At 31.5% G+C, this 16376-nt stretch overlaps 1 protein-coding gene across 1 annotated transcript in view; it reads right to left on the reverse strand.

The window, feature by feature from the left end:
- LOC136978849 (zinc finger protein 541) overlaps nt 1-16376 on the reverse strand; it is an 81771-nt gene that overhangs the window by 20472 nt on the left and 44923 nt on the right. Inside the window, exons 2-4 of the mRNA XM_067274670.1 lie at nt 14806-15199; nt 12198-12845; nt 5318-5552 (exon numbers count right to left, since the gene is read on the reverse strand). Coding sequence (XP_067130771.1) covers nt 5318-5552; nt 12198-12845; nt 14806-15067 — 1145 coding nt within the window. The 5' untranslated portion in view covers nt 15068-15199. The remainder of the gene's footprint in view (nt 1-5317; nt 5553-12197; nt 12846-14805; nt 15200-16376) is intronic.

Consider the following 16376-nt stretch of genomic DNA (forward strand, 5'->3'; position numbering starts at 1 on the left):
AAAACTGGAAAATAAAATTCTTTTAACTCAATATTTAAAATATTTTAACTTATAAAATTATATTAAGAAAAGTAGAGATCTTCATCAAGATCATAAAAACTAAAAATATTAAATGAGAATATACAAGTAGAATAAAATTGTACTAAAATTGTATCTGTGTGCTGATTAAGTGTACTAAACAATAAACACTATATATATTATACTGATTCAGCAGCCAATGGCATAAAATAATAATATGATTATTATCATGCTTCATTCACTTTTATTTTCTGAATAGGGGAAGTAAAAATGAGAAAAAAAAAACTTTAATAAACTACCAGTTTCTCAGTAATAAACTGATATCATATTATCTGAATCATTCTGGTTCTACAAACATAGAGTGAATGATCTCAATTACATATTAGTGTTTCACAAAAACAATCTTGAAATACAAGTATATTGCAAAATAAATACAAATGCTACATAAAATTGGTCTTTATTATACAATATATCATTGAAAGTTAATGACGACAAATAGTAATGAAATATGTGCAATTTTTTTAGCATGGATATGTATAGTTGGGGAAGACATTACGCGTATAATATTGTGACATAGTCACAATGATGGGCTGCAACTCTTTTAATTATCTTTTAATTAAAAAAAAATTACATGACTTCTAGTACAGACCAGAAGCTGGTATTGAGCTAGTGGAAGGAACTGCAAAACTAGATCAAGATGCCTCTAGTGGCAAACTGAGGAAACAGCAACAGGGCAACAAAGGAAAAGGAGAAGCACGTACAAAATTGTACGTGCTTCTCCTTTTCAGAGCAAATGAATACTGATTCTTAGAAGGCAGTGCAGTTTTGATGCAATATTTACCGAAACCCTGAGGAAAAATAACTTAAAGAACTAACTAAATATCATACTCAGCTCTTTAAAATACTTAATGAATCATCCAACACCTGAAGCTGAAAGATGTTTATTTAACAAACATTAACGTTTTCAACCCAATATGTTGGGCCATCTACAGATGCAACTGAAATTCGAACATAATTTAACTTAACATTTAAATGACAGACTAGGTCTGTCGTTTAATGCCCATCATCTTGGATTAAAAACATTAATGTTTGTTAAATAAACATTTCTCAGCATCAGGTGTTGGATGATTCATTAAACTTGAAGAACTTTTTTCATTATTTACCAGTGACAGCAACAATTAAATGTTTATACCTTGCATTTTTGTTAGAATGAAACTAGTAGATATACTGTAATGTACCGATATCTGTCATTATTTATTGAATTTCTCTTAACCACTGACATTTAGTGTATGAGAAAGAATTTCATGAAAATAAAACTTTGTTCCCAAAAATTTGAGCAAATTTAACTGTTTATTAAATATTCACATGCAAATTCCAGGTTTAAGCAGGTTTAATATATAGATATGTATATAGGCATACATAATATACAGAAATATAAATAAGCAGGTATAATATACAGATATACATATAAATACTAAGCAGACAAAGTATACAGATTATACTAATCAGATATAATACATATATATGTTACAGTAAAAACCTGTTTTAGTTAAAACGCGTTTAACTAGTTAAAACTAGTTTTTACTGGATGTCATTGTTATAACTAGAATTTACTGCTAGTCAAAAATGAATTTGAGTTAAAACTAGTTTTAACTAGACAAAACGGGTTTTAACAAAATGGCTTAGTAAAAACTGTTTCAACCAAGGTCATTCAGCTAACACATTCTTATAGTGTATGATGAATTTCGTATCACTTTAACCTTTTTCCCCTGACATCTTGCTTACGTTTATTTTGCGATCCCTCCTAAGGCAATATAGGTCAGTCAGGTGATATTATTTTAAAAATTCACCAAAAATCAAATTATCATTATATCTATACGAAAAAAATCACTTACATTTATTAATATCTTTAGTTTTAAATACGATATTTTTCAATATATTTTATTAGAAAAATTTATAAGAAAAAAAATAATATATATCAGAACTGACACACAAATTTGATAATTTGTAACATTTTGTGAAAATTAACATTGTCTAGTTACATAGTTGTTTGCTGGCACTGAGCCAGAAAGACATAGAATATTGTTTTGTACAATTCGATATAACAGACAACAGACAGTTACATACAGACAGATATCGGTACATTACATTATGCATGTATGTTTATTCGTTGTGAAATTATTGCACATTATATCAAACATTTGTTTGAAATCAAAATTTTATACTGCTATCAACTAATATAATGAATTATTATACTTTATTCACTTCATATCGAACGAGATTATATCTGTTGTTAATAAATTTTACAAAAATCGATATTTACCAAAGTAACGATGAATCGGTACCCTCGAAGTTTTGCTTAAAAAGCCAGGGTACAGATTGATCGGTGCCTTCAGGGACAAAGGGTTAATTAATGTTAATAACACAGATGTGTGACCAATATTTTCAATAAATATCATATTAAATAATACAAATGTTTTAATCCCAATCATCACTTTATTTATTTCTCCCAAACATATTTATGTAGCTAAAATTAGTTTTAACTAATGTTAAAAGTTAAAACTAGTTTTAACTAAAATCAAAACATGTACAGCAGTTAATTCTAGTTTTAACTAGATAAAACGAGTTTTAACAATGACATCCAGTAAAAACTAGTTTCAACTAGTTAAAATGCATTTTAACTAAAAATGGGTTTTTACTGTAACATATATACAGGTATAACAATAAAAAGGACTGGTCAGTATTAATATTCTGATATTTATTATAATTTTAATTTTGTACAATTTAAAGGGTGGTGTAGAATAAGAAGTTAACTACATAACCGTCGCATGATAAATAATGAAATTTGGGTAAATGTTATCTATGGTTCCAAGATGGCAGCTCGTCTGATTCCAGCAAGGAAACAGTGGGGACATACGTTCTAACCTAACCTAACCTATTTTAATAATTTTGTTAGTAATAATTATGGTAATTTATTAGAATAGGTTAGGTTAGGTTAGAACGTGCATCATCACTGTTTCCTTTCTTCTATTTGCCGGAATCAGAGATGAGCCGCCATCTTGGAACCATAGGTAACATTAACCGAAATTTGTAACTAATCATATATATAGAACCTAAAGGAGCTTCAATAAGGACCACAGCAGTAGCAGATAGTATTGCATTAACAGGGAGAACTTTTACCTTCATTTCCTCAAAATATTAATTTTGCTTCTTACTCCTTTCTTTCACAAATATCTTAAATTCAAATATCATGTCATATGCCAATTAATAATATCTGTCAGATTAACAAAATATTAAAAAAAAGGAAATTACGAAACTTTACATTAGAGAACTAAATTTAAAATAAAGCTAACTAAGGTTTTATAACAGGACCAGATCTTGCATCTCAATTCCTTCACTCTTATTTGGTTATTAGGTTTAGGTAGTAATATAGGTAACACTATAACTGACTACACAACAGTTACTTTTTGATGTTTCGTGTAACAAAGACCTGTGGTCCATTATCACAGGAAGAAAACAAGCACCGTGTTTCAATACCAATCCAATCCAAAGATGCAGGTGTTTTCCCAAAGCAGTTTTCTTTGCCTGTGTACAGATGGCACTCAACTCAGTTCACTAGCTCTATATAGTTAATTGGGCCTCCATCCCCTAAGCTCTCCACCTCTGGTCACGATTTCATCTAGATAACTCCATTCTCAAGATTAACAAAGAACAATGGGAATGTATAGGTCTGCAATCTGAAAACAGCAGCCCAAACAATATAATAATTTAAAGCACAAAATTATCATTAATTAAATAGTTACTATAAAATGTATCAAAAAATTTCATCTTAAAGAAAAGGCAAGCAGAAAGTTTGAAAATTATTTTATATATGCATATATACAGGTAATTCTATCTGTGATTCCCTGACTTATTAACGTCTCTGCATTTCCCCTATTCATTATGTAATATTCGGCCAAGTCTATTTAAGCACACAAATATATAATTTTTTTTATTAAAAAACACTTTATTCACTTATAAAAAACAAAAAAATTTACGTAAAATCGATTACGTAATTAGCTACGTCATTTCTACATTGTATAAAAAATTTACAATTTAATTTAAATTAATTCATAAATTTTATTTAAATAATAAAAAGACTTGTGTAAAATCAAATTTTCTTAAAGTGAGGAGACAGGAAATTCAAAATAATTTAAACAAAATAAATCGCACACTCCGCAAGAGGGAGAAATCGCTTATCACGTGCTATTTTTGGTCCAGCACAGACTTATTTGAGGTCATTACATTTCTTCCCATCCCTCCCAAAACTTATAGTGGGAGCAAAGAAGTTTTGGCAGAAAAGCGAGTTGTTCTCAATGGTGTTTTTGAAAAGCTGACTTTAACTCAATGGTGATATTTTGGTATACTTGCAAAATTCCGCCAAAAATCTGCCCCGGCCATCCAAAGACAAAAATTTGCAGTTAGAAAGAAGACATCACAGATCATCAATCTATCAAAATTAGCAGGATTACCTCCATATATTATATGTGACCATCGACAAAGAATACAACGAATTGCTTGAGATCGCCACATGAACCAAAATGTCCCATACACAATATGCTGCTTGCCTATATATGTTTTGCACTACTGATGGAGACCTCTTGCAATATACCATTTTAGATTCTGATGATTTTTATATTCTCTAAACAGGCTTGTCAAGGTAAGCAAATTTTTTTTTTTTTTAATTTGCATAACATACATTAAAGTTCAACAAACAAAAAAATTTGGAGAAATGAATAAAAAGTTTATCTCAACCCCAAAATTTTATGATTTGATTCTTAATTTTTAAGAAGTAAATCAATTTGACTCAAGAGTCAGATTTTGTAGCCAAGAGCAAAATTTCATCAATAACCACAAATAAAAATTCATTTCCTTTTGATATAAACACTTTGAAAGTACATTCTTTCCATATTATTACATTTATATATTTACAGTATTTTTAACTGAACTGAATTTGATGTAATAAAAGATTGCCATGCTGAAACAGAATTAATGTTCAAACAGAAGAAACCATAAGATTAATTAAAATTGCTTTAAAATCATTTTCTGACACTCAAATTGAGTAAGATTTTTAAAAAAGTAATTTGAAAATTTTTTACAATTTTGTAAAAATCAATCATTTTGATATGAAATCCTAAAAATTCTTAAAATTTTCATTCTAAATTATTAGGTTATACAGTGTATAAAAACTGGCAATTCCTAATTATGTATAAAAATAAAATAAATTAACTAAACTACCAATTAATATAAAATAACTTACAAATGATCTTGTCGTTTGAATGCTTTAGTGCAAAGTTGGCATACATATTTACGTTCATCACTGTGAGTCAGTTTATGTTTTGTTAATGCACTAGAATTACTGAAAACTTTTCCACAAGTTGGGCAAGGTTGCGTCCCTGGTCGACTTGGAGAGGTAGCTTTTACGGGTCTACCTTTTCCACGAAGTTTGTCAGGCAAGGACGAACTTCCCGCATCTGGAGGTTTTGTACTTTCATCTGAAAAAGTTTAACATTAACTTAAAATAATTAATAGAATGAAAACTCAAATTATATATAATTTCTTATTTGATATTACCTACATTATTTATCACCACACTAAAATGAAAGAAATAAAGTTTCTTTCATTTTATATAATTACAAATGAGTTTACAATTTATAATTCAAATTAATCAATATTAATTAGTTGTCATCAGAATAAAGTTCAGCTTAGTTTATATAAATAAACTAAACTGAATATTATAAAACTGAAAGTCTTTCTGATAGATTTCATTCCATTGTCTTCTCAAAAATTTGCTTTCAATATACAGATTATTAGATTATTTATCACAAAAAATTATCAAGAAATGTTTAGAATCTATTCCATTACACATTAAAAATAAAATTAAATTTAGATCAGATAAAGAGATAAACAAACAAACAGTTAACTCGCTAATTGTTAAAACTAACACTCAGCAATAAAAAACAAATCAAATGGTCTATATAACTCTTATACATATAATTTAATAATATATTAAAAGTAGGAATGCATTTATTGAAAAAACTTAGTTTTAGAATAATTAAGTTAATATTTAAATATGAAAACAGAGTAATTAATCAAAATATTTTAAAAATTATCACTAGTTTGTCATCATATTGTTACATTCAATCTATAATTTTAAGATAAATTATCTGATAAAATTAAGGGAAAAAAAATGCTGCAATTAAATATTTTTTATCCAATTAAAATTTACAGTGATTAATGTATAAAATAAAGAAACTAAAAATAAATAGAAATGAGTTTATTTAAAAATTAAAACTGTATGTTTTCTTGTACAAAGTTTTTTTAGTAAAGTGATTGATAATTGTCTTCCAAAAGTTATAAAAAGTTGTTATTAAATTTAATAGAGTTTGTTGACAAAAACATTGTTATGAATGGAATGATGCTGATGCTAAAGTGTATAAAAAACAATGTCAAACATACTAATACTTTTACTTTCCTAGCTGTTATATATCAGAGAGAGTGCATTGCAATTGGTCAAAAAACGACCCCTAAGATTTTTATATTTGAAGACTTTGAAAATCAAGATATGAAAAAAGTTAGGGATTTTTTTCTGTGTTTGTATGTGTGTGAGGGGAAAAAATCATGATTTTTTTCACCCACTTTAAGGCTTAATAACTCCTGTGTCTTTTGTCAAAAATTTCAGACATTTTTCCGGACGGTTTGTATGTTAGGGGAAAATGTTTCTAAATATTTTCAGGAAAATCAAACCATTGATTCTGAAGATATTGAAGTTTGGGCCATATGTCAAAAATTTTCAAAGTTAAAAAAAATTTTTAGTTTACCAAATAAAAACTCGTCTTAACTCTCAAAATTGAACCTTTTGCCTTTTTATTATAATTAATAATATAAAAGTTATTTTTTAAATAAAATCTCATAACATTATGCAACACACAATTTTTTAAACTTTGCTCATATGTACAATATAAATAACTCTAAGCCTGATAGCAACATTACCACTATTATTAATAATTAAATACTAAGTAATTTGGCCCAGAGGTAGATGTTAAGCACCATTTCCAATTAAATTTATGACGGTTTCATAATATAATTTGACTCAAATGAAAATTGGTGGATCTGAAAAGGATTGTCAAAATTGATGAGATTGATGTGAGCAAAAGGAATAAACCAGGAGAACGCTTTGACCTGTTTGTTTAGAATATGAGTAAGGTTTATCCAGGCATGGGATGTGTGTGAGTTTGAAAAGAGTCAGAAGTTGTACCTTCAGCCCTGAAAGTAAGTAACAATAAATCCAAAAATCGTAAGAGGAAAAACGTAGACGTGTGTGAGAAATGCAGAAAAAGTTTCTACAATAGGAAAAGATGACATTATGGAAGAATTAACAGAACCATGTTCTATACTAAAAATTGAAAAAAAGGAAATCAAAATAGGTTAATTATGATTGGAAATTTTTTCTTTAAAAGCCTGTGTAGTTAGTAGTTGCACTGGTTGCCATCTTGTTTGTGGACATACCATTCACAAACAAGACAGTGAGTGGAAGTGCCACCATATGGTTTACCTAACGACACATTTACCCCTAAAAGTTATGGTATATGTAAGAATAACGAACTTTCTTCCGTATAAATAGGGCTTGAAATATTTGGTAGCCCAGACAACCGCAAGGCATTCTTTCTCAGTAGTACTATAATTTTTCTCGGCTTTCTGCAATATCTGACTGGCGTAAGCAATCGGCCTTTCTCCTCTTTCGTCCTCTTCTGATAATACTGCCCCTATAGTCTCATTAGAAGCATCTGTGGCTAATAAGAAAGGTTTGGTAAAATCGGGGATTTTAAAAGTGGGGCCGAGGTAATAATTTCCTTCAGTATTTCGAGACTCCGGTCTTGCTCTTCTCCCCATTGAAACTGAATGTCATTCTTTAATAAATCTGTCAGGGGCTTTGCGATATCTGCATATGATTTTATGTGACACCGATAATATCCCGTTAACCCTAAAAATGACTTAATATCATGTTTGTTGGCAGGTCTAGGGAAAGTTAATACGCACTGGATTTTGTCAGGATCTGGTCTTATCCCTTTGTCGGAAACGTCGTGCCCCAAGAATTTGATTCATTGCTGCAAGAAATGGCATTTCTTTGGTTTTAGTTTTAAGCCCGCGACAGCAGGGCGCTGAAAGATTTACTCTAGTCAATGGAGATGAGTTTGGAAGTCAGAACTAAAAGTCAAGATGTTGTCCATATAGACGAGGCAAGTTTTTCCTTTTAATCCATGAAGAATGAAGTCTGCAGCCCGTTGCCAAGATGCAGGGCTCCCGCAAAGACCCATAGGCATCCGATTTCAATGATAATGACCGCCAGGACTAGAAAAAGCGGACTTTTCTTTGTCTCTCAGGGCCAATTGCCAGAACCCCGAAAGAGTGTCCATCGTTGAGAAATATTTTGCCTGTCCCATCAAACTGAGGGCTTTCTGGACCAAGGGCAATGGATATGGGTCTGTCTTGGTAACTTTATTGAGCTTACGGTAGTCTATTACCAGGCGCCATAGCCCTGGCTCTTTCTTTTTGACCAATAACGTTGGAGCTGACCAGGGGAATTTCGTGTGTGATATTATTCCATGATCTAGTAATTCGTCAATGATTTTGTTCATTTTCTCACTTTGAGCGTATGGTATTCGATAGGGAGGTTGATATATGGAAGAAGCCTCTCCAGTATTAATTTCGTGCTCCACTACTTGGCAATACCCCAAATCATAATTGTGAGTGGCAAAGACTTGTTGATATTTGTATAAAAGGTCTAATAAAGGCTGTTTCTGGTTTTTCCCAATGTGGGACCAGTTGAATAATTGACCGAACTCTTCCTTGGTAAGATTTGAAGTAACAGATTTGTTGAGAGAGCTGGGCGTTGCAGGAAGTTTGTCTTCTACTGCCCTCAAAAAGATTCCTACCTTTTCGCCTTTCGTTAGTTTTCTTGGTTGAGTGGAGAAGTTAGTTACGCAGACCGGCACTTGTCCACCTTTCATAGTTTTTGCCAGGATATTGGTCCCTATAACCCCCTCTTGACTACCAGTGGAGGGCTCTATAATCCCAATTTGGCCCTTTTTGCTTATTCCTGATACGTTGGCCACCGTAATTATTTCGGATCTCGGGGGAAGGTTACAATCTGCCACCAAACATACCTCTCGAGGTTGTTCAGAATCAAAGGATTTTTTCTGATCATTGATAACTTGGGGTATTGGTCAATTACGAATCGAGTAACCTTTGGATGGGACCTGTGCGACTCTACGAGGTCGTCTTCTCCCTCCTGGTGGTACAATATTTGAGTCGTTTGAATCGGAGGCTATTCGAAATGGGACTTCCTCCCCTCCTGGGAGGATTAATGTTTCTCTTGCCAGACAAATCGTCAACCGTTTGATTTTAATAATATCTCTTCCTAAAAGTCCATCACACGGGTGTGTAATCTGATCATCTACAACATAACACGAGTGAGAAAATTGCAAAGGGCCTATGTCGAATTGAACCTTTATGGCTCCATTGGTGACTATTCCATGGCCCATAACACTTTGGAACAGAATCTCTCCCTTACTCCAGTTCCATTCTACCTGGCCACTCTGTGGGCTAACGATTGGGATAAGAGGGTGACTTTGGACCCGATATCTATGGCTAGACAAGCCGTGTATTCATTTATGTTGCACGAGAGATTTGGCTCTGAATCTCGGTTGAATGCTCGGATTCCTCCCCTACTTCTGAACCGTAAAGGCATTCCATTTTGGGAGATGTATGGGTCTCCTGCAGTCAGCAATTGCATGTTTCAGTATACTTCCCATTTAGCTAATTTTTGGTAAGAATCCCTCTTATGTTCCCACCAATTTACCTTACTAATTTGCCCGTATGTCAGCTTCCTGGGTGGTCGAGAATTGGTTCGCATTCTTTCAATCCTCGACCCCCTTTGTACATTCCTAGTCCCATATTGGAGAGCATATGTAGCATCTCGGTTCTTGATCCTACTTCGATCTAAAGGAGGATATTGGAGCCCTTGGGAGTCGTCGTCTAGTTGCCTCCCTCGGAATGGGTATTGAGATCGAGAATCACCATATGCTCTAGGGTGCCAAAATCTGGGGTTTCTGCATTGCGAGTTTCCCTGACTCCTTTCTTGAGTTCCTAATCGCCGTAATTGCTTCTGTATCTCCACTAAAGTTTCCTTTAATGCCTTAGGAGTTATGATATTATGATCCTGCTTCGAATCGGTAGGATTATTTATACTTCTGACCATTGCTCGTGATTTCGCTGTTAATTGTTCTATAGTTTCTTCGCTCATAGCAGCCTGTTCCGCCTTATCGAACATATCAGGGTCACGTGACATCACGGGTCTCTTTATGCGGTCATTTAATCCGCGAAGAAATTGTACTAATAATCTTTCATCTCTTTCCTTTTGTTGACATCTTTTAATAACTTTCCTTTCTTGAGCGTCACCACTAGTTTGTCTACCATTGTGTCCATTGCTAAGGTTTGTAATCAAACCGCATAGATTTGCACATCCTCATCTCATGCTTGGACGCAGGCATGAAATTTTTGCAAACGTAAAGAAATTGGCACCCTCTCAAATCTCTTAATCATTAGTCTTTTAAATTCGTCATAGGTTTCAACCTCCTTCATCTTTGCATCCTTCCACGCAAAATCTCAGGCTATCCCTGTTACCTTTAGTTTTGCGATTCCCAGACACTGGGCTTTAGTCCAACCCGTTAGTTTTGTGATCTCATCTAAGGACTCAAAGAAATCAGCAACCTTAAGCCCCTTCTATTTCTCCCACAAAGGAAGGTATTAATGGAATTATGCCTCCTAATCCGCTTGCTGCCGTACTTCCTGCCGTTTCTCCTCGCGCCCGGACTTCACCTCTTGTCTCCATTTTATTTCAAATTTCTGATGAAAAAGTGATCCCGCTCTGACACCAGTGTGACCGGAAGGTCAGAGTCTCTTTGACCCCTCGTCAGAATGTGACACCGCCGAGTCTGTCAGGACTAGGAAATTTCAATGGAGGGTTCTTACGTCACGCAAGCGGTCGCGGGTGAGCGGATACATCCGTTGTGGAGGTGGAGGTAGGAGAATCAAGAAAGTAAGTCACTCAGGATACTCGCTAAGTAACAAGAATAAATTTAATAAAAATTTATAAAAAATTACAGCATAATGCATAGCTAACAATAACGTATTCCTAGATATATGGAGAGAGAGAGTTTACAAACGATCCGCGAGTTGATAAATACCTTGATTAAGGAGATGTTAGAGTTCCTTAGAGAAAGCAGCCGGGTATCCACGATCCTAGACAATATATTCCACAGAGGCACACAATCCACAGAATAAAACAGTCCACAGTATAAAACAATCCACATGGTAATATTTCCACGGTATTAATTCTCGGTCTTCTAGGTGGGGTAATGCTTGGACGTAGATCAGAAGGTTGCGGGAAGTTTTTTCAGGGTGGGGGCTTGCGGTGGCTAACCAAACGACGACTGCCTGGATTTGTCACCGTTTCCTCGTATTATTTTTCCACTTGGGTTTTTTCCATGAGGTCAGAATCTCGTTGTTAAGGGTCAGGTGTCCAATATGTGAATTACTTCTAAAAGTTCCTGGTGACATACACCTAACTAGATGGATCATCTTCAATGAGGAAGCAAGTTCGTGGGAAATAATTTTTATGGTTTTCAACAGATCTTTTGATAAAATGGTGGAGGGGAAACAATCGAAAAAATTTGATTGAACACCTCCATCGATTCGTCCGTCACATTTACCTAATGTGTACCAGATGGAAGTGCCACCATCTGGTTTACCTAACGACACATTTACCCCTAAAAGTTTTGGTATATATTACCTTCATATTAACCAACCTTAATAGCATGACTCCCATATTCCGGGAACCAAAATGTGTTTCATATTACATATTAACTGAACAGCATTCAAACCCTTATTTTTGCTCATAGTACTGAAAACTAAATAATAAAAGGGACTTCATATTATCTAATATCAGATAATAAGTTATACTGTACATAAATGCTATTACTACCATTGAAATGTGAAAAGTATAGTGTGTGTTAAAAGATATATCTTTCTGAAATATTCTACAAGAGTTAATACAAATGAATATATAAAAGACTTACCTGTACAATCAACAGCTCCAGATTCTGTAATTCTATTTAGTGAAGAATTCTCTACAGAAAAACCTTCTGCCCCAGTTGTAAATGATTCAGGAGAAAGTTGCAAATCTTGAGCAGTATCCATGTAAGGTTCTTGTGATCCATCACCATCTAGTAAGTCAGGGAGACGCATGCTCGATGCATTCACTCCTCCACTAATTGAATTCAGAAGGCCATCCAGATTTCCAAATGTGGAAGTAACTGGAACATCAAAGCCACCTTCTTGCAACATATCACTCTCAGTATAGTTAATTGCACTGAGCATGGCATCATTCCCAGCTTGATATCTTAAAGCTTGTTGAGACTGTGTTAATCCACTAGAAGTTAAACTAGGACTCGAATGACAAACATCAGAGTAATTAGATACTGCTATAACTGATAATGGTGAAAGCCCATCTATCTGTCTGTCATATCCAGATATCATTTTATCATTTTTAGAATCATTTATTTGTAATGAGGCAAAAGATTTGGGACTAACTCTTGCTGGATTGTTATTGATGACTCTTGATGGTATATTTGTTCCCACTTTTTCACTTTCTTTTCCTTCCAATGATTGAGAAGTAACAGTGTTTCCATCTCCTGAAAACAAGTATAAATTTTGATGCCTGGAACCTATAAATAATTTTAAAAGCTTATTAATAAACTAATTTACAAATATAATCTAATAAATAATAATGTAATAAGTATATCAAAAATATAAGTCAATGTAACATTTGTATTAAATAAAATTTGTTATACTGAAGATATTCCTCATGAATACCTAATTGTCAATAAGTGTTTTAAATTCTAGTATAAATATAAATGTACTTGGATATTATTTTGCAAAATGGAGTCATTCTATAAAAAATTCATCATTATCAATTAAAATAATTTTCCATACAAAACCATTGAAATCTCAAAGATAAATGTTTGACACTATAAGTTTCAAAATTAATATTTTAAGAAATTGTAAATTTAATTCTCATTTGTTTCTTCAATTATAAAATAAAAACATAAACTGAAAGTAAAAATATATATATATACATATCTTCCAACATTAGAATAATTTATATCAAATCCAATTAATAATTTTATAAAGAGCTAATGAACTAAATCTGAATCTATAGGATTTCAGAATGAGAAATTTTACTCTTAGTTTCAAATCTGTCTGAAAGTCTTCTTGAACAGCTTCTTATTTATGGTCATGAAAATGTCTTTACAGCAATTCTTCTAATTTATTTCGTTAATTTCTTTTCTTAAAAAGCTTATTGTTCTTAAAGGACTTAGAAGCTTCATTAAGCAAACTTGATTTGATTTTGAAAACTCACTTTATAAAGTTAATTTTATAGAAATTTCATTAGAATAGCATTGTTCATTAGCTTCTTATAAATCTTTGAAGAGAATTCTTTAACTCAAAATAAAATTTTGGATTTAATTGTTTTGTAGCTTTGATATGGCTGCAAACCAGACATCTAGATATAGTTTACAATTCAAGATTTAAAACAAATAAGCCTGTTAAAAGGAATAACAAAAATGATATTAAATAAAAGTATTATAATTTTTAAAAAATTATCAAAATAATTATAATCCATCTTCTGATTAACATTATTTCCATTAATATCAAGAATACAGCCTACTTTGATTATTTATGTCAGAGTTACAGTGCATTTGTTTACCTTTACTTTAAAAATCTTATCCAAATTGCAATAAAAATCCTGAAACATTATTTTTATTTGAATATTTTGAAAAATTCCTTTTTTTTAAATAAATGTATAAAACTGTAGAATTCTAAATATAAAGCAGATACTTTCCTCTAAATTTAATGTAATTATCAAAGACTTTCATCACATGTTTCAATAATATATATATTATTATAAATACATATCAAACAAGATGTATTTTATATACAATTTAACATGTTTAACATGTAACAATTTAAAATGATGCTCTATGCAAATATACAGTACATTGCATAGAGAATCATTCTAAAATTACTACATAACCGTTAAGTTATTTACACTATACCAATTCCATATCTTATTTTACACATAAATGTGGAATTTATATGAGATAATTGGCTGTTATAAATATCTAATTGCACATTTCAAGATGAAATAGTACCAGTTTGAAATAATTTCAAAACAAAAAAAATGAAGGACTGAAGATAGCAGTACACAATGTAGAAGAAAAAATCAACTTCCTAAAATCCTAAATTCAAAAGCATAATGTGAAGGAGAAAGAAAATTAATTGCACTCTTCTACATATGTTCCACATCATTTCAAGATACAGAATTTCAAGTAATCTTGTGACATTTGTTTGTATGTCTTCAATATAAATTTAAAATAGAAGGAAAATGTGTAAAAATAATTTTTTTTAAACATGAGATATACACAGTCCTTTGATTTATGAAAGGAAAATGCCTTATTTATAAAAAAGGAAAATTATTATTTATGATTTGAGAAGGAAAATTGTATCCGCATCTCTTGTTTATGTACAGTAATTTTCTCTATCCTTTTTCAATATGACACCGATTTATAAATAAAATATATACAGCTTTTTAAGACAATTTTATTTTAAAATTAAAATACTTACCATATGGTATTTGAAAATAATCAGCACCACTTATAATATTTTGAGGTAGATTTCCCTGTTGTGCCTGACTATGTGGTGGTAACATAACATAGGATTGTCCAGATGTTAGAGATGGCGAACTTCTGATGTCTTTTCTCAATCCTTGCCCTTCTATTTGTGTACTTAATGTGTTACTGGTTGAAGTAGGAGTGTTAGATTTTGATGGAGTAGAAGAAGGGGTTGGAAGTGAATGGTTGTTTTGCTGGAAATTCCCTGTTGACATCCTACATTTAATATGATCTCTTAATTTTCATTGTCGTGATTAAATTAAAAATTGCCAACTTATAGTACTTTTGTTGCATTTTTTTATGTTCTAGCAATTTTTCTCAACTTTCTGAATAAAGTGACTTTACATCTGAAAATATAATAAAGTTTATTAGCATTGTGTAATTAATAGTAATTAATAAAAAATTATTCCGAATAATAATCCATTTACTTAAAAAGTTAATTTATATAAATTCATATGTAATCACAGTTTATTAAAATATAAAAGCAATCAAAATATTTTCTTTCAGTTATTAAATATTACAATAAATTTATTGCATAAATTAATAATAAAACACTACATTTAAATGATTTCATATTAATATTTTTTTTGCAATATATAAAGATATAATGTATGTTGTATGTGTATTATCTAACAATACAAATTATTTTCAGATATTTATCAAAATAATTTTTAATTTTATTGGTTTTTAAACAATGAGAAATTACAAAAGATTTCCTGGCATGACTGTAGTTTCAATAATACAAATAAATACAGGTATCCCTCATATAACATGATAGTTACATTATGAAAAAGTGCCATGCTATATGAAACAAATGACTAATGCAAAACATAGGGTTAGGTTCCAGAAGTTAACAGAAGTATACAATTCTTTTTTGTTACCAGGGGAAATATGTTTATTAAAGCAATCAATAATTTGTTCTAGCAGGTTGTATTTGTTCATTTGAGTACTGAGTGATTTTTTCCAGAATTTGTGCTCAAATACCGAATTGTTCCAGTTGGGAACACTTTGTTCCGAGATATTGCTGTATTTCGTTTGTCATTTTTATGAATTACCTGTTTTATGAATTATGAACTTACCTACAGTTAAAAAAACTTTAACAACACTTACCTAAAAATGTTTAAATAAATTTTACTAAATGCAAAGATTAATCTATAAAAACAAAACACAGTGACAGTCTTAAAAGCTAAAATCTGAAAGCAACAATACCTAGTCAATAGGAAAACCAGGAGAAGGAAGAAAAATATTGTATGAGGACGGTTTATTTTTCAACCTTCGATGGTCCATAAAACAAAGACAATGTAAATAACAAAATGAATTTATTACCAAAAGCTAGGTACAAACAGGTTACTTTTTGACATTATCACCGTGAAGATTGAGGCATTTGTCATATCTGTGGAGGAGCTTTACCATCCCCTCTTCACAGAATGTTTCCGCCAGTGAATTGAAATGGCCTTAACGTCATTGTTTTGAAGATCATCATTAGTCTCAAACCTCTTCCCTCCTAGCTATGTTTTCAGTTCA

The sequence above is a fragment of the Centruroides vittatus genome, unplaced genomic scaffold, assembly GCF_030686945.1.
Source record: "Centruroides vittatus isolate TY-2023 unplaced genomic scaffold, ASM3068694v2 contig_559, whole genome shotgun sequence".
NCBI classification, from domain to species: domain Eukaryota; kingdom Metazoa; phylum Arthropoda; class Arachnida; order Scorpiones; family Buthidae; genus Centruroides; species Centruroides vittatus.